At 42.0% G+C, this 25,535-nt stretch overlaps 1 protein-coding gene across 1 annotated transcript in view; it reads left to right on the plus strand.

Annotated features, from left to right (window-relative positions):
• The first annotated feature begins 18,343 nt into the window (after positions 1-18,343).
• Positions 18,344-25,535, plus strand: part of LOC130403678 (mucin-2-like) — a 38,830-nt gene continuing 31,638 nt past the window's right edge. Inside the window, exons 1-12 of the mRNA XM_056608096.1 lie at positions 18,344-18,428; positions 19,328-19,580; positions 19,786-19,900; positions 20,497-20,584; positions 20,798-20,907; positions 21,206-21,410; positions 21,503-21,628; positions 22,509-22,626; positions 22,929-23,067; positions 23,625-23,750; positions 24,247-24,316; positions 25,355-25,492. Of these exons, the coding sequence (XP_056464071.1) occupies positions 18,353-18,428; positions 19,328-19,580; positions 19,786-19,900; positions 20,497-20,584; positions 20,798-20,907; positions 21,206-21,410; positions 21,503-21,628; positions 22,509-22,626; positions 22,929-23,067; positions 23,625-23,750; positions 24,247-24,316; positions 25,355-25,492 (1,564 nt within the window). The 5' untranslated portion in view covers positions 18,344-18,352. The remainder of the gene's footprint in view (positions 18,429-19,327; positions 19,581-19,785; positions 19,901-20,496; positions 20,585-20,797; positions 20,908-21,205; positions 21,411-21,502; positions 21,629-22,508; positions 22,627-22,928; positions 23,068-23,624; positions 23,751-24,246; positions 24,317-25,354; positions 25,493-25,535) is intronic.

A 25,535-nucleotide genomic window follows, 5' to 3' on the forward strand; every position in this document is an offset into this window, starting at 1 on the left:
GACCACAACAGTTCCACCAACTACCACCCTAGTTTCAACAACCACTCCCACAAAAACCTCTCCTTCTTCTACTACCAAACCCACAACAACGCCTTTTTCAACAACAACTCCACCACCAACTACAGCCTGTTTGGGTATAATGACCTGTGAATGGTCAGATTGGTTTAATCTTGGAGCACCAACAACTGGTCCAAATGGTGGAGAAGATGAATCTATCCAGAAGATAAGAGCTGATGGGCACGACATCTGCTCAGCTCCTGAAGATGTTCAGTGTAGAGCTACTCTTTACCCAACTCTACCAATCAAAGATCTTGGGCAGACCATAACTTGCAATTCAAGGGTTGGACTAGTCTGTGAAAACAAAATGCAGACTTCCGAACAAGACTGTTTGGACTATGAGATCCGAGTTAGGTGCTGCACCTGCCGTCCGATTACAACTACAACAACTCCTTCAATAACAACAACTGCACCACCTATTACCACACCTGTTGTAACAACAACACCTACAACAACCGCGCCTACGACTACTACAATACCCACAACTCCTTCTACAACCTCTCCTACAACGAAAACTACCCCAGTACCAAGTACTGAAACACTGGTAACAGTGACCACATCTACAACACCAACTACCATAACAACAACTGCATCCCCAACTACGACAACTGTTTCGACTACACCACTTACTACCACAAGCCCAACTACTCCAAACTGTTCTGGAATAATGACTTGTGATTGGTCAGACTGGTTTAATCTTGGAGAACCAACAACTGGTCCAAATGGTGGAGAAGATGAATCTATCCAGAAGATCATTGCTGCTGGCCACAGCATTTGCTCAGCCCCAGAAGATGTTCAGTGTAGAGCTATTTTATATCCCAATCTTCCCCTCTCCGATGTAGGACAGGCTGTTACTTGTAATCCAGTTGTCGGTCTTGTGTGTCAAAATAATGAACAAGGACTCAAGAAACAGTGTTTGGATTATGAGATCCGAGTCAGGTGTTGTTCATGTCATCACACTACATCTACAACCTCCCCTACAACAACAATTACGACCACAACAGTTCCACCAACTACCACCCCAGTTTCAACAACCACTCCCACAAAAACCTCTCCTTCTTCTACTACCAAACCAACAACAACGCCTTTTTCAACAACAACTCCACCACCAACTACAGCCTGTTTGGGTATAATGACCTGTGAATGGTCAGATTGGTTTAATCTTGGAGCACCAACAACTGGTCCAAATGGTGGAGAAGATGAATCTATCCAGAAGATAAGAGCTGATGGGCACGACATCTGCTCAGCTCCTGAAGATGTTCAGTGTAGAGCTACTCTTTACCCAACTCTACCAATCAAAGATCTTGGGCAGACCATAACTTGCAATTCAAGGGTTGGACTAGTCTGTGAAAACAAAATGCAGACTTCCAAACAAGACTGTTTGGACTATGAGATCCGAGTTAGGTGCTGCACCTGCCGTCCGATTACAACTACAACAACTCCTTCAATAACAACAACTGCACCACCTATTACCACACCTGTTGTAACAACAACACCTACAACAACCGCGCCTACGACTACTACAATACCCACAACTCCTTCTACAACCTCTCCTACAACGAAAACTACCCCAGTACCAAGTACTGAAACACTGGTAACAGTGACCACATCTACAACAACTACTACCATAACAACAACTGCATCCCCAACTACGACAACTGTTTCGACTACACCACTTACTACCACAAGCCCAACTACTCCAAACTGTTCTGGAATAATGACTTGTGATTGGTCAGACTGGTTTAATCTTGGAGAACCAACAACTGGTCCAAATGGTGGAGAAGATGAATCTATCCAGAAGATCATTGCTGCTGGCCACAGCATTTGCTCAGCCCCAGAAGATGTTCAGTGTAGAGCTATTTTATATCCCAATCTTCCCCTCTCCGATGTAGGACAGGCTGTTACTTGTAATCCAGTTGTCGGTCTTGTGTGTCAAAATAATGAACAAGGACGCAAGAAACAGTGTTTGGATTATGAGATCCGAGTCAGGTGTTGTTCATGTCATCACACTACATCTACAACCTCCCCTACAACAACAATTACGACCACAACAGTTCCACCAACTACCACCCCAGTTTCAACAACCACTCCCACAAAAACCTCTCCTTCTTCTACTACCAAACCCACAACAACGCCTTTTTCAACAACAACTCCACCACCAACTACAGCCTGTTTGGGTATAATGACCTGTGAATGGTCAGATTGGTTTAATCTTGGAGCACCAACAACTGGTCCAAATGGTGGAGAAGATGAATCTATCCAGAAGATAAGAGCTGATGGGCACGACATCTGCTCAGCTCCAGAAGATGTTCAGTGTAGAGCTACTCTTTACCCAACTCTACCAATCAAAGATCTTGGGCAGACCATAACTTGCAATTCAAGGGTTGGACTAGTCTGTGAAAACAAAATGCAGACTTCCAAACAAGACTGTCTGGACTATGAGATCCGAGTTAAGTGCTGCACCTGCCGTCCGATTACAACTACAACAACTCCTTCAATAACAACAACTGCACCACCTATTACCAGACCTGTTGTAACAACAACACCTACAACAACCGCGCCTACGACTACTACAATACCCACAACTCCTTCTACAACCTCTCCTACAACGAAAACTACCCCAGTACCAAGTACTGAAACACTGGTAACAGTGACCACATCTACAACAACTACTACCATAACAACAACTGCATCCCCAACTACGACAACTGTTTCGACTACACCATTTACTACCACAAGCCCAACTACTCCAAACTGTTCTGGAATAATGACTTGTGATTGGTCAGACTGGTTTAATCTTGGAGAACCAACAACTGGTCCAAATGGTGGAGAAGATGAATCTATCCAGAAGATCATTGCTGCTGGCCACAGCATTTGCTCAGCCCCAGAAGATGTTCAGTGTAGAGCTATTTTATATCCCAATCTTCCCCTCTCCGATGTAGGACAGGCTGTTACTTGTAATCCAGTTGTCGGTCTTGTGTGTCAAAATAATGAACAAGGACTCAAGAAACAGTGTTTGGATTATGAGATCCGAGTCAGGTGTTGTTCATGTCATCACACTACATCTACAACCTCTCCTACAACAACAATTACGACCACAACAGTTCCACCAACTACCACCCTAGTTTCAACAACCACTCCCACAAAAACCTCTCCTTCTTCTACTACCAAACCCACAACAACGCCTTTTTCAACAACAACTACACCACCAACTACAGCCTGTTCGGGTATAATGACCTGTGAATGGTCAGATTGGTTTAATCTTGGAGCACCAACAACTGGTCCAAATGGTGGAGAAGATGAATCTATCCAGAAGATAAGAGCTGATGGGCACGACATCTGCTCAGCTCCAGAAGATGTTCAGTGTAGATCTGCTCTGTACCCAACTCTACCAATCAAAGATCTTGGGCAGACCATAACTTGCAATTCAAGGGTTGGACTAGTCTGTGAAAACAAAATGCAGACTTCCAAACAAGACTGTTTGGACTATGAGATCCGAGTTAGGTGCTGCACCTGCCGTCCGATTACAACTACAACAACTCCTTCAATAACAACAACTGCACCACCTATTACCACACCTGTTGAAACAACAACACCTACAACAACCGCGCCTACAACTACTACAATACCCACAACTCCTTCTACAACCTCTCCTACAACGAAAACTACCCCAGTACCAAGTACTGAAACACTGGTAACAGTGACCACATCTACAACAACTACTACCATAACAACAACTGCATCCCCAACTACGACAACTGTTTCGACTACACCACTTACTACCACAAGCCCAACTACTCCAAACTGTTCTGGAATAATGACTTGTGATTGGTCAGACTGGTTTAATCTTGGAGAACCAACAACTGGTCCAAATGGTGGAGAAGATGAATCTATCCAGAAGATAAGAGCTGATGGGCACGACATCTGCTCAGCTCCTGAAGATGTTCAGTGTAGATCTGCTCTTTACCCAACTCTACCAATCAAAGATCTTGGGCAGACCATAACTTGCAATTCAAGGGTTGGACTAGTCTGTGAAAACAAAATGCAGACTTCCAAACAAGACTGTCTGGATTATGAGATCCGAGTAAAGTGCTGCAACTGCCGTCCTTTTACAACTACAACAACTCCAATTTCAACAATTACACCACTTACTACGACAACTGTAACAACAACCACACCTCCTACTATCACCTCCCCTACCTCTAAAACGATGAGTACACCAGTGCCACCTACAATAACACCAATTGCAACAACCACACCTACAACTAAAACCCCTACTATCACTACAATGAAGAGCACACTAGTGCCACATACGCCACCACCGGTTCCAACAACCAAACCTTCAACAACCTCCCCTACTACTCTGACAACTACAACCACTACAGTTCCGACAACACCTACCACCACATTGAAAACTTTACCAACAACTACGCCAATGACCACCCCTGAATCGGTGGTGACTCACAGCACATCCTCGCCAACCCACGCTCCGATCTGCGTCTGCAAATATAACGGCACAGCGTATGAAGCCGGTGAGTACCTAACACACTGGGTTTGTAACAGAGACTCAATCTCAGACTATTTTGGCTGTTGTAGTCTATTTGTAATAAACCTCACAGGACACTTTCAAAATCAACCATTCAACAGTGTCATTTAACGTTAAATGTTCAATTAAAAGTTTAAAGACACCTGTCTGCCAAGAAAATCAGCTGATGTTTTCAAGAAGCCAAGATTGCGAAACATGCTGCAAATGTCCTCATTCAGCCCAATGTACAGTTAGATCCCTTTGAAAACATTACCTTCAGTAAATATCAAACCAAAATTATTGAAGTTTTTCTTAATGGTGTAACAAATGTAGGGTAGATGCTTAACCACATCCAACTATCTTCATTTATCTTTAGGTTCCATGATATACAATGTGTCTGACCATGGAGCCTGGTGCTATACTGCTTACTGCAAATATATCAATAAAACCTGCCTAGTGGTGACTACAAAGCCTTCCTACTGTAAGGAATTTACCACTGCGGTTCCAACTACAACTGAGAGCTCCACACAACATCGGAGCTCAAGTAGGCCTTCTACAACAACCCAGCAACCAACCACAAAACATGCTGTGTTTCATCCATGCCTTCACTGGAATCCTCCCAAAAAGGTACATCATGAGATCCCATTCAATATTTGTATGGAGCTTTCACACTATTCACACTATTGTGTCAAAATATCATCTTGATTGTACACACTAACTTATATTATTATTTTTTTCCATAGAGCGGGGAGAGTTGGAAAGAGAGCGCGTGTGTTAACGCAACATGTATTAATGGTATAGTGTACACTACCACAATAGAATGTAAAAAACTGGAACCGATGGTGTGCGCTAACAACTTTCCCGCTACATTAGTTTATGATGAGGATCGATGCTGCGGCCACTATGAATGCCAATGTAAGTCTCATCTGATTAATGAATTGCTCTTTTATGAAAACCTCTGCATGACAAATTCAAAAGAATGTTGACATGAGCACAAAAACTCCCTTTATTGAACATATTGGCGTGTATATTTATATCTTTATCTAAACTCTCTCCCTATAAAGGCATCTGCTATGGCTGGGGAGACCCCCATTATGTTACCTTTGATGGAACCTACTATGGTTTCCAAGGCAACTGTTCCTACGTGCTCGTAAAGGAGATCCACCCCAAATACAACTTCAGCGTTGTGATCGAGAACTACTACTGTGATGCAGAAGATGGACTTTCCTGCCCACAGTCTTTAACTGTATACTACCAGCAATACACAATCTTTATTACCCAGAAGGACATCAATGGTGTTCCCATCAACATGGTAATTTAAATTGATTGAATATTTATTGAATTTTCAAAATATATTGAGGAAAGTTAGTTGACAATCATTAGTTGGCCGTTCCACTCACCCCAACCAGTATCTGAATGTATCCGTATGTGTTGTCTGCAAATATTGTCGCTACAAAGCTAAAGACTATTTGTAATGTTTATTAACAATGTTCTTGCCCTAGGTTTTCGTGGATGGCCTTCGTGTGAATCCTGCATTCAAAAATAAGGACTTTGGTTTAGCGACCACTGGTATAGATACGGTGCTGTTCATCGAATCTATTGGAGCTCGGATTACCTTCTCAGGACTCATGTTCAGCGTCTACCTACCATATGAAGAATTCAACCATAACACAGAGGGGCAGTGTGGTCAGTCTAGTCTATTGTCTTATCATATATCTCATACTGTACATCGTTTCTAGGACATTTAGAATATTACAGACCTTGCTGTGCATGTCCGAGGTCTATCTTTAAACTATAATGGTTTAGCTATAATGACATTTTTTTATTTACAACTGTTCACTGCATTCATCACAGCTAACAATAGTTTGTGGTGCCATGTGAATGATTATTACGTAAACACTTCCGAAATTGATCATCACATGGCTTCCTCTAGGTACCTGCGACAACAACCGAACAAATGATTGCATGTTGCCCAGTGGGGAGATTGCTTTGTCCTGTCCATACATGGGCCATGAGTGGCAGCTGAACAACAGTGTGTGTATGCATCCTCCTACACCTACACCATCTCCGACGACCCCTGTACCCGTTCATCCCTGCAAGGCTTCTCTCTGTGAGATCATCTCAAGCAGGTCAGAACACCAACCCTCCATTCGTGGGTTTCTAAATATTGTGTTTTCAATCAATTCATCACACTATATATTTCAAGTAGATGTTTTTAAGTATATTTTACTAAATGTCCGGTTTCACATTAATAGTAACGTACATGTAGTAGTTCAGAGTTCAATTAGACTCTAAATAGCTTACCCCCTTACCACCCCCCCCCCCCCCCCCCCACCACCACCACCACTTACACATGTATTGTATGTTTTATGTCCTTGCACTTAAAAATAGTACACTTAAAAATGGGTAGCATCTTATCCTAGTTAGCTTTTGTTGTATACGTAACAATCGTTATTGCTTGGCACTTGGTTCTATGTACATCCTTACTGTAACGACAGTGATATATTGTTTCTCTTTCTTCTGAACAATGTAAATCACTTTGGATAAAAGAGTCTTCTAATTACCCTAAATGTACTACAGTGGTATACCAGCTTCCTATAGTCACTCTCTGTATTCTCTATACTGACGATATTTAATCCCTTCTCCAGTGTGTTTGGAAAGTGCCATGGTGTGATTAACTTTGAGCCATTTATGGTGGCCTGCAAATTCGACGTCTGCAACATGGAGATTGACATCATCGGCTGCACAAGCATACAGACCTACGCTGTGGCATGTGCTGAAGCTGGTGTTTGCATAGATTGGAGGAATGCCACTGATGGAATCTGTGGTGTGTGCTATTTCATTTTATGATATTGAGTTAAAACCAAACCTGTGACCGGACTGCATTGTGGGCCTTAGATCTCATTTCAAACCCGCAGTACAGCTGTTAACAATAGGAATGTAAAGTGCAATCTGTTTCATCTGAGCATAATAATCAAACGCGAGGAATGTTCATGAAATTTTACACGTGCACACACCCACAAACACACACACACACACACACACACACACACACACACACACACACACACACACACACACACACACACACACACACACACACACACACACACACACACACACACACACACACAAACACACAAACACATGCACACACACAATCACACCTTTTCTATCTATTCAAGCCTTTTTTTCAGTGTATTTAGGTCTCTGTTTGCATCAACCCTTTTGTTCTTATTTTGGAATTACAGAATACACATGCGGCAGTCCCAAAGTGTATGAAGCCTGCGGCCCTTGGGTGGAGCCCACTTGTGATTACAGGTATTGTAAAAACAATGCTTGATGTTTTGGATGCCTCATGCTTTAATTGCAATCAACATGAGTCACCGTCTGATCGATTTTCACTCTCAATGGTGGTATGACAGCAACTCACATTATCCCAGGTTACTTCACGATGATCAAACAACTGTATTTTGTTATTGAGAAAAAAAAAGTATTACATTAAGGAAGTGGTCTCGGGGAATACAACGCATTATTGGAATAAGTATCAGAAATGTCTAGTTGCATAACAGGTGTTCCATGTAATAATTGTTAGTGCTTCATGGCTTGCGTAGCCTACCTTTATCTTGACGGTGCCTGGCTATACTGTTAACACTTATTTATGATATAAAACGCATGGGATCATTCTTCGTGTGGGGACAATTACGACCATGACATAGTGTGTGCATTTTTTACATCCAGATACAATTATGAGTTCATCTACAACAAGAACATCTTTACTGCCTTGACCTCCAAGAAATGTGAGGGGTGTTACTGCCCACCGGGATCTGTCCAGCTCAACACCGCCTCAAACATATGTGTGCCGTCTTGTGGTAAGAGACCTAATTACATTGCTTTTGCTATGTATATTGACATTTTGCCATTTGCTTCAATAGCAATGTCTTATTATTTAATTCAGACCCCTAAAGCGCTCACAAATAAGCATAGCACTGTATGCATGCTGTAGTACCCTTTATCTAGCAAACATTTTACAGCGAATTCAGGAGCCGAGATATATGGGCCTAATTTCGGAACTCAATCGATGTGTAGACTAAGTTGGTTCAATAGATTGTGTCTTTTGTTTTCCCGACAGATATTTGTGTCTTGAAAAAAGATGAATGGAAGATGGTAAATATTGAATTCCTTCATCCTCCTTATGAGGAGGATGAAGGAGGAGGATCCCTTTATACAGGAATATAATACTGTCCAATAGTACCGTCCAGTAACCGCCCAGCGTACGGCAGACCATTAAAGCGCCTGCGGTCTACTTTTCTTTTACAGGTCAATGAGACATGGAAACAGGGCTGTGAAGTGTGCACCTGTCTGGGCAGGGAAAACTACATTTGCCAGAATATTTCATGCCCAATACTACCACCTCTCAGTTGTGTCCAAGAGGGCCAAATCACAGTCACAGAGACGGGGGAATGTTGCTCCAAGCAGAAGTGCGGTAAGAGTGTGGTAAAATAATAATCTGTTATAGGCCTTAATCACCTAGTGGCCATTTTATTACATTTCACTCCAAGCTATCATCAAGAAGATGGTCGCTAGGTGAATAAGGCCTATTTTGCACATTCAAATCAGTTTTAGTTTCAACACATTTAAGCTTTAGTATCAACACATTTCACTTCGTTTCAAAGAGGTTATGTGTTTCATTAAATCATTACCACAGGGGATGCTGGATGGGAAATAGTCTTGCTTAAAAAAAAGGGAGGTTATGTGTTTAATTAAGTCAACACTCGAAGGAATGCTGTAAGCACTGGGCACGCTTTTGATAAGCAAAATAATATTCATGAAAATAATACGTTTTTCTTTGGAAGCCGGACAAGCAGGTTTTCCTTCATTAACTACCTGTTTCTTCTAACAGAGTGCAATCTACAGGAGTGCAAGCCTATTCCCCCCTGCCCTCCTGGCTACAATCTTACCATACAAATGGGAGCCTGTTGCCCCAAGCCTGAATGTGGTGAGTGCATAGTAAAAGTGTCTTCTTTGCATCCGTGCATGTCAAGCCTTAAGGGGGTTGGCCAAAAACGATATGAAAAATGACAAAAACTGCTCTTGATCAAATCTGTTGGAGACCGATATAATGTGGGAAATGTGAGTTAACTATTCATTTCTATTTAAATTCAACCACTGTTTGTTTTTTCTGCAGTTCCACCGAAACCGGGAGTGTGTGTTTACGGAAACCACACGTATCAGGTAAGAAATCTGCAAACTGGAGATACAGGAGCATTTCTGGTGATTTCTGATTAGTTCAAATAAGATATACTGATGACCTTGCTAAATTTCTAACCAACAGGAACAGCTAATACATAACATAATTTCCTCAATAGAAACCTACAGTGAATAGTTTTTGGGGGAAATAAGTGTAAGGGTTTCCTCAAGGATGCTTAAGATTGATTGTGGTTTTAGCTTAGAAGTTGGCACTAATCTCGATGTTAAGATAACTTACATTTAGAGATGGCTGGCACAGGATTCAGTCTGAACAAGGGTGCTTAGCAGAAATGTACCCACTTCCCAAACCCTATAGGTAGGTGACCAGGTGAATGGACCTCGATGCGAGGAATGCATCTGCACTGCCATGATCGACCACAGCACCAAACTAAACGAAGTACAATGCAAGCCTATACCATGTGACACACTCTGCACCCTGGTAAGAGTTCCACTTCTCTCTCTCTTTAAAGACAAACACAAACACACACCCACACCCACACCCACACCCACACACACACACACACACACACACACACACACACTAATGCATACACCTTTGACTTTTCTTTCATTGTGACTTTGTGGTTAGTCCTAAATGCATTTGTGTGTGTGGGCACGTTTGTCTGTTCTTGCACGCTTGCATGTACGTGTCTTTATGTGTGTGCCTGTCTATGTTTCCAGGGTTATGAGTACCAGACCATTGCAGGCCACTGCTGTGGGAAATGTGTCCAAACAAGTTGCATTGCTGTGCTGCCCGACAACACCACCAACACGTTCCTGGTATGTGTACGAACTTGCATGCACGTGAACATGTGATATACGTGTGACTATGTGTCATCCAGAATGGATATAGATATGTATGGTCAGGTCATCGTAAGGAAACCATCAAGACTATCCTGTGTCTCTCGTTTCATGAAGCCTGGTAGCATTTGGACGGCACCTGGGTTCCCATGTCTGAAGTTTGAGTGCCTGAAGATTGCCAATCAGTTGGTCACCATTGAGGCCAAGATCGTCTGTCCTCCCTACAACCCAAGCGATTGCATACCTGTATGCAAATGCACACACACACACACACACACACACACACACACACACACACACACACACACACACACACACACACACACACACACACACACACACACACACAAACATGCACAATTTCATGCAGACTTACACGTGCACGCACAGACACATATGCGTGCACACACACACACACACACACAACAATTCATCATGGAAACTGATGTCTACTACCCTAATAGCCCTAGGGTTAGGGATGTTCTCCTACTGACGCATTGGTAGTTAGAATTCATATCTGTCTATTTCCTCCTAGGGAACTGAAACTCTCTACGATGGATGCTGCTATACTTGTGAGTTTGTTTCCCTTGAAGTCTTTTTCTTATATTTAAATAAAACTTAAATTTAAATATAATAAACATCCGGCCGTCTGCTCATTGTAATTGCTCTTTTTCATTTTCCATGCGTTCCAGGCATGAGACGTGACCAGTGCAACCTGACCACAACAGCCATCACTATTCAGAACAAGGGCTGCCTCTCAAAGGAGCTTATAAACATGACATCCTGTGGTGGAGCCTGTGGGACCTTCACATAGTACGTCAACCACAGTCCTTAAGCATCACTCCTACCCACAACTCATCAGCTCATCAAACCCCCATCACATGATATCGATGCTGTTCTCCTCAACACACCCTCTGTGTTTCCTACTTACCCCCACCTCTAGCTACTCTTCCCAGAGGAGGTCCCTGGAGCATACCTGCACCTGCTGTCGAGAGATGTCCACATCTGAGCGCACGGTCCGCCTGATCTGCCCCGACAGCGTCGAGGTGGATTTCACATACGAGCACATCAACACCTGTGGATGCTTGAAGACGGAGTGCACCGCCGCGGGGCGCGCCGCCTCGCCAGGGGTGTTGAAGTCCAGCCGACGGAGGAGATGAGGGAGTGACCACATTACACCACCTTACAGAACCAAATCTATGGCCTATTCATTTTTGTTTGTATTAAGCGAAACACCAACATATTATATACTTTTCAGAAGCCATCAAGTGTGTTGAAATACAAATCTATATATAGTCTCGCAGTTATGCGATGTTATTGTTAGATTTGATTATTGTCATTTTCGTTTTTTCTTCATTATGTGCAACAATTAAACCCACTCAATGCAACTCATTGTGCTTCCGTCTATTTTTATTTTGCGTGTGTGGCTCATGTTTGTTTGTGTGTCTGTGCGTGTTTAAATGCATTAAATCAACAATTGCAGACTTTCCTTGCACCGGTCTAATTTGAATTCTTACTGGTATGAAACATCAAGCTTCAGCTTATAGTCATTTCACTTCCATATCGGTCTCTCTGGCAAGTAGAAGACCAAATGACCACAGCAGTGACCGCTACTCATACAAACACCACATAAAAGGACATAAAATGTTCCATCTAAACCCCCCCTGTGACCCAAAGGACCTAAAGCAAGCAAATATAATCCGTACATACCTTTTTGTTCATTTACCTCACCCTGCCTCTTATTGAACAAATTCCAGATGCTTCTCTTGAATTTTGTTATTCATTATGGTAATTACCGGCCCCAGTATTTGTCTTATAACATAATGTTAATTGTATTGCATGCAGGATTGTCTTATTCTCAAACTATATTGAGGAAAAACATCAACATCCTACTACAGCCACATGGGTCCTGTGGCTAGACAATTAGATGTAGATTAGACAATAAAAGGTTCTCAGAATGAATCATGTCCTTGATTAGGTTTGAGGAGGAGGTCTGTAGTAGACAGAGAGAGGCCCTGGCAACATCTCAAGGTCTGCTGGTGGGGCCTTGGTCAATGGCAACATCAGGAGTATTAACATGTATGACTCGAGGAGCACCAGGCTTAAACCAACGTGTATACTAGGAAGCACAGAAACATCACCATACTATTTGAACAAATCTTCATTGCCAGGTACCGAAGCAACGAGCTGTAAAATCCCTACTCTTATGACTCGCACATCTCCAACTGAATCCCAATTGTACGCCCCCCCCCTGTGACTGGATGTATTTTAATGCTTTACTCAACTTTATTCATGCAGTCCTACAGGGTTGCTGCAGTCAAGGTAGCTCGACCACCTCCTGCAACATTGGTCGTAACGCTGGGGTCAAGCACAATACAGGTGTTGTGCAGAGAAATGCATGCCACGTCAATTGCCTTTCATTGTCGTAAGAGTTTGTCATTGCCAAGGGTTGGCGATGAGACAAAACTTGGTACTCCCTGTTTTAGACATTATTAATAACTTAATAATGTTATTATTAAGTTATTTAATAATAACATTAAAGCCTATGATAACTTAAAGCCTATGATAATTTAAAGCATCGTATTTTCACCATAATAGTAAGGATTTCAGGCTGGATTTCTCAGAACCTCTCTTGTGTGACCACTGTCAAAGAAGGGCTATTTAGCTATTTGTGGTCTCCCAGGAAATAACATACATACCCTGAGATAATGAAATGGTACAGTTAAAGTACTAAATGGCGGCATACACTGTATAGCATGTGGCGTCGGCTGCAGCATAGCCTATTGTTTTTACAAACATAAATGAACCAACATCAAACCAGCGGCAGGACACCACAACATTAGTTGAGAAAATGGGTCTATAAAGTGATAGTTCTCTTATTGATATTGTGAGGGTTGAGATGGCCCTCTTGTAGACAGGGTTTGTGACGCTGCTCTAGGGACACCGGTAATGCACAACACAGATAAAAGTAGCGTGTCGGCACACTTTTGTGCGTGCATGCGTGTGTTTGTACTTGTCTTTCCAGAGGCTCCTGGAAACACTGCGGCTTCGTACAGCATGGAGACAGGACGAAGACCGCCAGAGCATCGTAACTACACACAGCCTGAGGTCCTGCCCTTCTTTGAACGATGGGTGTATAGCACAAGTATTCAGAGCCTTGGTAAATAGCCATGGCTAATTAGTTTGACATTCATCAAGTCAGATTCGTCATTGAGAGCAAACCATGTACTCAATAAAGGCCTGGCTACAGTCCATGGTTCCATAACGATGAATGGAGAGCAAATAAACCAAGGTGGGACGATTTAAGAGAGATGTTCGGCAACAACTATATAAATGAATTCATTCATTTGTAATCTCTAACAGATATAAATGCAGTAGGCGCCATGTATAAATAAAAGTAGAGGCATATGTCATGAAGGAATATGTGAACCAAGGTTAAATATTTTAGTCATATAAAAAAGTGTAGTTGAACTAGACCAACACAGTCTCACTCCGAGTGCGTCAATAATCGATGCTTGTTCAGGGGCTTTTGGCGTTAACTGCTGACGCAAACGGTGTCCTTGAGCGTCTTCATTCGACACAAGGTTTTTTCAAATGTAATCCCTCCACGTCGAACAGTGATAAGTGCGTAACCCTTACCCTAACCACTACTACCCTATCCCTAACCACTACAACCCTAACCCTAACCCTAACCCTAACCACTACAACCCTAACCCTAACCCTAACCCTAACCACTACTACCCTATCCCTAACCACTACAACCCTAACCCTAACCCTAACCCTAACCACTACTACCCTATCCCTAACCACTACAACCCTAACCCTAACCTAACCCTAACCACTACTACCCTATCCCTAACCACTACAACCCTAACCCTAACCACTACTACCCTAACCCTAACCACTACTACCCTATCCCTAACCACTACTACCCTAACCCTAACCACTACTACCCTATCCCTAACCACTACAACCCTAACCCTAACCACTACTACCCTAACCCTAACCACTACTACCCTATCCCTAACCACTACTACCCTAACCCTAACCACTACTACCCTATCCCTAACCACTACAACCCTATCCCTAACCACTACTACCCTATCCCTAACCACTACAACCCTAACCCTAACCACTACTACCCTAACCCTAACCACTACTACCCTATCCCTAACCACTACTACCCTAACCCTAACCACTACTACCCTATCCCTAACCACTACAACCCTATCCCTAACCACTACTACCCTATCCCTAACCACTACAACCCTAACCCTAACCACTACTACCCTAACCCTAACCCTAACCACTACTACCCTAACCCTAACCACTACTACCCTAACCCTAACCACTACTACCCTAACCCTAACCACTACTACCCTAACCCTAACCACTATTCCATTGGAAATTCCTAAATAATTATTAAATTCCCAAAATGAAAAAAAGCAAAGCCGTGTTTCTTTAGGATGCACCACAGGATGCATATCCTGGATTTGGAGTGCTGACTCACAGAACGATGAATACAAATGGATTCTGATTTCAACGCCAACACTGCAACACTCCTTAGAGCAACACGAGTCATGTTGACATTGAGACAATGGACAATATTGTGTTCCCTATCCAAGATATTAAGAATTAATACTGCGGAACAGATTATAGCAAGCTCATTTTGCTTGTTGTTTGTATTGCTCAGTGAGTCAGGTGAAACAATTAATGTTTTCCTCAAATGCAGAATAAGCATAGACATGCAGAATGTCTATGCTTATTCAGCATAACAATTGTAAATAAACTCCAAAGCTAGCTGTTTTATTTAAGCTCTTACCTTAATTATCTAAACTAAAAAAGTGTTTTTTAATGTTAATATTTGTAATTTTATTGAATCCTTTCTTTGGTTGAGATAGTAGGGAAGTCAAAGTGGTTTATAAGATGATCAAATGCCCGTGAATATTGGGTGCTTAAAGTGGTCACTGATCCCTGAGTAAATGATATCTTATCAATTAGAATGTATAAGATTTGATTGCACCAACAATCAATAAAATTCACTGTATTTCTCCAACTTTAGATTCCTACAGCTCAACAGATCATTTTATTTCCATGTTATAATAATTATTGGGATAAATAAAGCATTATTTTATCGTATCTTCATTATCATTTTCTGACAGCTCCTAGGTTTTACAAGCATTTCTGGCCCGTGCATTAGGCTTCGTTGTTTGTGTGTTGTGGCACCTGTTCCATGTTTCTAAATACTGTATTTGCAGTTCTCTTGGATAGCTTGGCGCTTAGTCAAGTGAAAGCAGACTTCCGGCAGCTGGACTCAATTTGGATCAAACTAGATGAATTTGCCAAAATGCACAAAAGAACAAAGAAAAAATGAAATGTGCGACCATTCCAGAAATAGTGGCAGAATTAAAATTGATATTTATTTTGAATAAATTAATATCAATAATAACAATTCAATAATAATGACCTTTACTAACTTAAATTTAAGAGTTGCAAAAAGATAATGAACACATGGCTTTTAGGTTAATCTGCCTACCTAATAAAACAGAGTTAATCTTTGTTCGGAAGACTATTAGATAATCTCCACTACTAGACTATAAGAGTTCATCATTGTAACTCAATATCGTGACATGCTTGCGATCTGCGATGTTTTCGTCTGCGACGTTCGAAAACCCCAAGACGAAAAGTTTGGCATTTTTTGGGGAATCGCATGACGTATCCATTGTTGACATGAGGGAACCCCGCCCCCCGTTGCGTGAGGGAACCCCACGAACAGCTCGAGCTCACGCGCAGTGTTTACCAACTGACTTCACTGCACTACGCTCTATGACAGTTCTAAACCTTAGATGTTCTAAATATATTGCAAACGCGAATGATACAAAGTAGAGAGCATCGCACCCTCGAATCTTGTAGTGTGTGGCCAGTCTTCCGACGAGACAACGCCTGATTTCCTGGCTCTGTGATCGTATAGTGTGACATGTTAAATCGTGGAGGAATATCTGAGAATCGTGTAGTCTGAACCAGTGAAGCTTCTGCTCTCTTGGCCAATTCATGGCACTACAGACACGATTAGACCCACCATTTATTAGTTGTAGGTTCCATCTATATACATAAGATAATTGTATCTATTCCCTCATCTTGAATGTTTGACCTCATTGGTAAGCTTATCTCTACAGTAGATATAAGGGACACTCATTCTAACACACAACCTAAACGGAATATGTATGTAATATATTATATTAACTGCTACTTCTACTCTAAAATCTAAAAGCTCATTACAGTTCTCCTCGATGTCAAGGTTAATTGCCTGAAGATGACAGATGCTGAATAAATTTATTTATAAATTAAGCCACAGCGATGATGTATTTATTAAGGGAGTTGGTTGTGATGATAAAGCCTTAAGGTTAGATAGGGAAGGTTAGTGCATTGTGAACCCTTAATTATGTCCCTTCCATCTGTTCTTGGGAAAGAACAAAAAAGTTAATTTATGTCTCCAGTTGGCAACATACAATTACATCAACAAGTAAAATTTTAGCCAGAATTTAACTTAAAGGCACCCAGTGCAACTTTATGTAAACATTCAATGAAAAATAAACATTCAATTTCTAGTCTTTTTTACACGTAGTAACAACGACGTCTCATCTTTGCTGCTTGAATGTCGATATGTAATGGTATGGAGTTATTGAAACTTACTACGTGTAAAAAAGACTAGAAATTGAATGTTTATTTTTAAGCCTCGAAAGTTGCACTGGGTGCCTTTAAAGTAGTAATATGATCTCATCTTTAATTTCAGTACGAGTTTGGCCTTTGTCAGTGCCACTTAAATGCGTGAGCATGCAGGTGTTTCGATTACAAGTGCTGCGATGTCCTGAGGTTGGCTTGTCACATTCACAAATTCAAATCAATATTATAATTAATGATAAAAGGAAGCAATCTGATTCTTTTTTTGTTACATTCAAGTGTAATATATTTGATTCAATTGTTCACTGCAAAGCACTCAGTACACTGTGCAATGCCGGTTGTTGGGACAGAAAAAACGGCGTAGTCTCTTATAAGACAAGAGCCTCACTAGGGTAGTGATTGACACTGTTGGACAGAGCACGTCTTACGCCAATGTGCTTGAGTTTTATGGGTGTATGCTAGATTCAAATGTCACGGCTGTCAAAATTATATATCAGTAAAACCCGCTCCTCTTACACACACACACACACACACGCACGCACGCACGCACGCACGCACGCACGCACGCACGCACGCACGCACGCACGCACGCACGCACGCACGCACGCACGCACGCACGCACGCACGCACGCAACGCACGCACGCACGCACGCACGCACGCACGCACGCACGCACGCACGCACCGCACGCACCGCACGCACCGCACGCACCGCACGCACCGCACGCACCGCACGCACCGCACGCACCGCACGCACGCACGCACGCAAGCACACACACACACACACACACACACACACACACACACACACACACACACACACACACACACACACACACACACACACAAACACACACCACACACTCTGCATTGTAGGTAAAAGGAGGGTTAGATGAGTGAGACTGATGCCACGTTTGTAGAGCCACATCCCGGAATATGCATATTCACGTACATGAGAAAGGATGGCCCCACCTCAACCAACTTATAAAGACACCTGTTTCTCAGGTGTGTCTCATAGTCGATCAGTCCTCACGACAGCCATGGGGACTCCATTTATTTTCCCAGTAGGGCTTCTGTTGTTGCTGCTGCTCTTCACCGCGGCCCGCGCTCAAACTGGTTGGTGAATCTTTATATATATACATATATACACACATTTGTATTCATCATTCTTTAATAATCACTTGGATCCCTTGGATTTAACAATTTGTGTAAAGATTGCCTAGATTTTAAGGGTTTAAGATGGTTGGTAAGCTAAGTTTAGAATAGACTGGTGTGATTGATGTTATGTCAGTATGTAAAACAAATATTGTAACAAGTACATATTAATTCTTGAGTACAGATATGTTGCGTATTGTGCTTTCTTTCTCTAATTCTATCTTACCGTCAACTAACTTATAGTTAGATTTTTTTTAAGGTCATCATAATAGTGTAACCAGTACCCAGTACCCATTCTGATTTAAGTCCTGCTTAATGTGCAAGTTTGTTCAATTGGGGCGTGGCATAAAAATGTCTTGTGACTTAAATGACCACAGCTCATAGACGGAATGTTTGACTTGAGCAGGACTAACTTTGTGACCTTTGGGGTCGATGGTTCTACCTGGTAAAGTATGATGGAGTCTACTGACAAAACAACATGGATGCCCAAAATGGTCAAAATTGGAAAATTATGTGCATCTTGCCGCCGTGTTGTTTTGCAAAAGGCACGGTTAACCTCAGCCAATCATCATCATACGTGATATCCGTCAAGTCACATGGGTCATTAGTTGCTCTGGAGCCTTCGCTATAGTAATCGACTAAAAAGGACCTCCGGTCATGCAACTTAACCCTATTAATAGAAATGTTCCTAAGGAGCCCATCACCTGCTACACCATGGCCGCTGGACAGATAAGCCCAATAATTAATTCAGGGCAATCCTCACAAGACATAGGTCAAGATTAAGTGGCTAAAGTAAATCTAAATAGGACAATAGGGGGGGGGGGACTAAAGTCTATTAATACTTTCTGTTTCCTCCTTAGAATTCCACATCAACCGAGTGTGCTCAACTTGGGGAAACTTTCACTTAAAGACCTTCGACGGAGAATTCTTCCAGCTGCCATCCACCTGCAACTATGTCCTCACCTCAGACTGCAAGAACAGCTATGAGGATTTCAACATCCAGATCAGACGAGAGATAGTCAACGGCTCCGCTACCATCACTGAGATCGTCATGAAGCTGGACGGGGCTGTGGTTGAGATGACCAAGACTTTTGTAGTCGTCAATGGCCAGGAGTACGTTTACCCTATGATGCCCAATAATACTAGCTAAGGATTAAAAGTTAACTTTGGCTACACACATATCAAATTAATTTCACTTAGAGACATTTATACAGGGTTTACTCATTTGGAAAGAACAGGAGTTAGGAGGTGAAATGTTAGTTGTATATAGTCATACAGTAATGCACTCATCACTGAAGGAGCTCCCTGTCTGTTTCAGGGTATCTCTGCCATCCATCGTATCTGGTGTGTCCATTGAGAAGGTCTTCTCTTCGTTGACCATCAAAGCTAAACTGGGAATCAGTGCTTTTTGGAATATGGACGACTCACTTGATGTAAATAAACGCATACACACACACACACACACACACACACACACACACACACACACACACACACACACACACACACACGCACACGCACATGCACACACAACCACACAACCACACACAAACAAACTCTTGATTTCACATGACGAAGCAATTTAGTTGCTTTAATTTACACGTGTTTCAGAATGTACAAATACTATACATAGCAGTACAAATATCTGTTAAAGATTATACACTCATTGCATGCGTATGTCTCCTAGTGGTGTGTGTGTGTGTGTGTGTGTGTGTGTGTGTGTGTGTGTGTGTGTGTGTGTGTGTGTGTGTGTGTGTGTGTGTGTGTGTGTGTGTGTGTGTGTGTGTGTGTGTGTGTGACTTTTGGAAAGCTAATGAACAAAAGGATTTCACTCAGCGGTTAGCCTTGGATAGATTGATTATATCCTAAAATGACCCTTCAGCCCCCAGCAGACAGTGGCACCATTTCAATACATGCAATAGAAACATGTTAAATGCTTTTTATCCCATTTAGGAGATCAATCATTCACATGATGATTTTTCATACAGAGATACAGTACTGTAATGATAGGGTTGTCTGTGTGTTGCAGATTGAAATGAACGAGAAGTATCAGGGCCTAACGTGTGGACTTTGTGGAAACTTCAACAGTGTGCAAGCCGATGAGTTTCTTCAAAATGGTAAAGTTCCTTCCAAATTGAAGAACCTGTGAGCAAGCCTCTAACACTGAATATTCTCAAAGGATGTATTCAAGCAGATCTCATTATTGCAGGTTACACAAGTTCAAATACTCATGCACCTATTGCACAGCACTGAGACTACAATGGGAAAACTTTTGCTTCCATATACTGGTGACAGATCCAAGCATCTCGTTCTGTCACGTTCTGTTGCAGATGTCAAATTGAGTGTGGCAAACTACGCAGACCGGTTCAAAATGGACAAACCCACCGAGAGCTGTAAAGACGATACCCTTCCAGAAGAAATCAGTGACTGTGGAGACCAGGTAGCCGGTCTGCACGTGACACAATATGATCCACCTTAGAAAACTTTAAATTGATCATTAATCAAATGAATCAAATGAATCACATTTATCTTATTAATTTCATTAATCTCATCTCGTTGATGTTATTTCCGTCATTGATGATAGATATCATTGAGCCTGTTGTAACATTGATGTCAGTGGTATCAATCTCATATTATTGATCTTTGATAATTTATCTTATTTATCCTATTAACTCTTTGAGTCATGGATCTTGTTAAAAAATATGCATTTATTTGCTTTTGTTGTATTTGATTCTCAGGATTTCTGTGAAGGAATTTTTAATCGTTCTGCATTCAGCGATTGCACAAACCGCCTGGATACTGCAGCCTTTACCAAGGTGTGCCTGGCTGACATGTGCCAGTGCGGTACAGATGAATCCTGCGTCTGCAAAACAGCCTCTGAGTTCTCCAGGCAGTGCATTCATGCTGGTGGTGTACCCGGAGACTGGAGGACATCTTTTTGCCGTAAGGCTGTTAGCACCCAAGCCCTTCATTTATCAGCTGTTAAAAATGTAGGTGCCAGGATTTTGCAGAGCTGACGAAATGTGTCCCTGCAGGGAGGAGCTGTCCTTATAATATGGAGTTTAAAGAGTGTGGCAGTGCATGTCCCAACACCTGCTCCAACCAGCAGGCCAGCGACACCTGTGGCTTCCACTGCCACGACGGTTGCTATTGTCCTAAAGGTACACTCACACACACACACACACACACACACACACACACACACACACACACACACACACACACACACACACACACACACACACACACACACACACACACACACACACAATCACACCTAAACACCTACACATTGCACATACCCACAAACTCAAGCAGACGCACACACAAACATACCTCTACACACCTACATACACACACACACACACAAACACACACATACCTCTACACACTTACATACACAAACACACACACACACACACACACACACACACACACACACACACACACACACACACACACACACACACACACACACACACACACTCACAAACATGCACACACACACACACAAACAACCCCCCCCACCCACACACACACGTACACACCCACACATACATACATACACACACACACACACGCGCGCCCACACACACACACACACACACACATTGTAAAGATGTATGCATTGTGTGTAGTACTTTAGGTCTGGCTAAGTTTAAATGCCTGCCTTGTAAACAGCTCTATCCAACTTATGGAGAGCTACGGCTAATTAGAGTTCATAAAACAACCACACATGGCCCTAACGACATGATATGTTAGGCTTGTTAAGGGATCAGAACTGGGATTGAACCCTTCACTTATATTTTTTGGAGTATCAGCCATATAAGCCTCAATCAGACCCATGTTGGGAGGACTGCTATACTGTATTTTCAAAGGTCGGACAACCAACACCGAGCATATTGGCTGTAAACACTAGCTGGGTGAGGGAAACTGAATGTGGAGCACAGAAAGCATTTAGAGTCTTGGCCCATTATCTTCTAAATTGACAACATTAAGTTGAATATATTTATGAACCTCGAATTCTCTGTTCTGCCTTAGGAACGGTCTTTGACGACGTCACCAAAAGTGGCTGTGTACCAGTGAGTGAATGTTCATGCAGGCACAAGGGTGAAGTGTACCAGTCCGGAGAGTCCTACTCCCTCCCCTGTTCCACATGGTGAGTGGAAATTTTGAAAATATTTGAGAATGCATAATTAGATACTAAATGAATAAATATAGGGGAATAGTATCGCTTCCTAAAAGCTTTCATCAGTGAGTATGTGTGTGTGTGTGTGTGTGTGTGTGTGTGTGTGTGTGTGTGTGTGTGTGTGTGTGTGTGTGTGTGTGTGTGTGTGTTTTTATGTGTGCGGTTTCTTTGTGTGTGTGGGTGTGTTTGTGTGTGTGTTTGTGTTTGTGTGTGCATTTTTTTGTGTGTTAAATACAATCCTGGCCCCTTCCTACCGTCTTCCGCTGAAACAGTGTTTGTTATGGCGGCCTGTGGAAGTGCACGGAGAAGGACTGCCCGGGCACCTGCTCTGTAGAGGGAGGCTCCCACATCAACACTTTTGATGGGAAGGTGTTTACCTTCCATGGAGACTGCTCATACACATTGACCAGGGTAAGCCTGCTAGGATCGGGGTCGGTCTGTCAAATGTCCAGATTCATTGAGCTTTGAGTGTAAGGAATACCTGGTTGGATCTCTCTCCCTGGGCTGAGAATGTGTGTGTAAAGGAAGTTTTGGTGTCCTCAGCTTTGGCACGCTCTTCACTTCCTGAGTGCTGGAGGCCGTATTTAATGAATTGTTGTACAACACAGCAGCTCACCCACTATAGAGAGTTTCAGCTTTCCTTCCCTTACCGTAAAAAAACAGAAACAGAGCAAAATTATTTATTGTACTATTATGTGACCCGTAATACTAATAACAATAATAATATATAAGATATATTATATTATTATAGTCAGGACCATTCCTCTGGGCAAACTTTTTTGCAATCAGACTTATTTTATATCTCATATTCATTTTACTGGCTCCAAAAGGAATAATAATGTAAATGAATAAATTTGATCACCCAACGAAAATTCTCCCATTTTTAACCTCTGATGTGTTTATCTCTATGCCGCAGGATTCCTAGGTAATGCTTAACTAATGTGCGGTCTTTCTTTGTGTTACTGCAGCACTGCCAGGGGTCCCTGTTCACCGTGCTGGTGGACCTGGTCCAGTGTGGTCTGGCTGACAGTGAAACCTGCCTGAGGGCTGTGACTCTGGGTCTGTCCACCAACTCCTCCACCAGCCCCACTCAGGTAACCACACACACACTAACAATATGGCCTTAGATCCCTGACACACAGACACACACAATCACACACAAATGCATGCACACACACAAACACAGACACACACACACACACACACACACACACACACACACACACACACACAGACACACACACGCGTACACACACAAATAATATGGTGTTAGATCCCTGAGACACACACACACACACACACACACACACACACACACACACACACACACACACACACACACACACACACACACACACACACACACACACAAATGCACACAGCCCTACAAACACATGAATACAGGCAAACACACACTCACACTCTCTGTACACAAGCATTTGTTATTTTTCTGCTACCACCGTTATTTTTTTGTGTGCTAAAACACCCCTGCACCCTCACTCGCATTGTTCCAACAAATAGTTGGACGTAAAGGTTGCTTCAACCAGGTTTTGAAGATTTTCTCAATGTTGCCTTGTCGTCAATACACAGGTCATAAAAATCCTTTCAGGAGGCCAAGTCTACGTAAACCAAATCATTTCTCAGCTCCCCCTTTTCACCGGTAAGTTGAACACATTTATGTTGCATTTTCGTCTATTCTTCAGTGCACTTGGACTTCGTCTCCCTAAGTGACGTCCATAAGGGACACGGTGAAGTTTACAGTGCACTGCAGTCATTGCAATGTTTCATTTTTGACACTATGCAGAATCTACATCTTCGACATATCTATGTGATTAGCTATAACAGTGTGGCATCTTCAACAAATGAGTGTAATAACTTCCCTATGTTAAGATGACACATTTATTGTGAATTCAAATAATCCACATATGAAGAGGAATCTAGATGAATGTAATCTAGTATTTTGATTAGAATTAGAATCAGATTAAATGTATAGATTGTACAAGCCATGTCTGAAAAATGTTTTTGTATTTAGTTATATTGTATGTAGTATTGTCAAGTTATTAAACGTGTTAAACTGCAAAATGAGCTGTATAATAACCTTTAGCATATTTAAAAGTATTTCAAGCGTAAAACAAGCTTTCACAAGAAATAGTTTTAGCCAGCCCATAATCCATATTTTGTCGTTGCTAACTAAGTGCCATACATATTACAAAAACAAAAAGTAGAAAAGCCTTTTCTAAATATATATATACATATATTTCTAAATATATATATACATATTATTTAGCATACAATTAGCATATTAATTAGTATATATATATAAGTACTAATAATATATATATATATACTAATTATATATATATAAGAAGGGATATAAATATTTTATCATATTATGAGACACAGGATTAAGAGGGATTGCAATACAATCTTTTCTATAAAATAACAGTATGTAATTTAAAAATCGAAGATAGGTTTAGATTTCAATGCAATTTTTTTTTTGATAAATAGCTGAATTCTATGGCTGTGGAGGTGTGGGCATTATATTATGACGTGTTTTTTTCCCGATTTATGCAAACTGCCTCACTCTCACTGCCTCACTCTTTCACATTGTCAGAACAAGGTGACACCAGGTTGTGTCGTGATTATATAAATGTGTGTGTCTCATTGCCCCTCTGTCTGCTCCCATGGCCTGTTGCAGCCGAACTGAGCATCTTCCAGCCCTCCTCCATCTACATGCTCATCGACACAAACGTGGGCTTGCAGCTCATGGTACAGCTCTCGCCCATCATGCAGATCTTCGTCACCCTCGACACGTCCCTGATAGGAACCACTTGTGGTGGGTGTCTCCCCTATCAAGGGAACGGTTCTTGTTCAATTCC

This window comes from Gadus chalcogrammus, chromosome 14 (genome assembly GCF_026213295.1).
Source record: "Gadus chalcogrammus isolate NIFS_2021 chromosome 14, NIFS_Gcha_1.0, whole genome shotgun sequence".
In the NCBI taxonomy this organism is placed as follows: Eukaryota; Metazoa; Chordata; class Actinopteri; order Gadiformes; family Gadidae; genus Gadus; species Gadus chalcogrammus.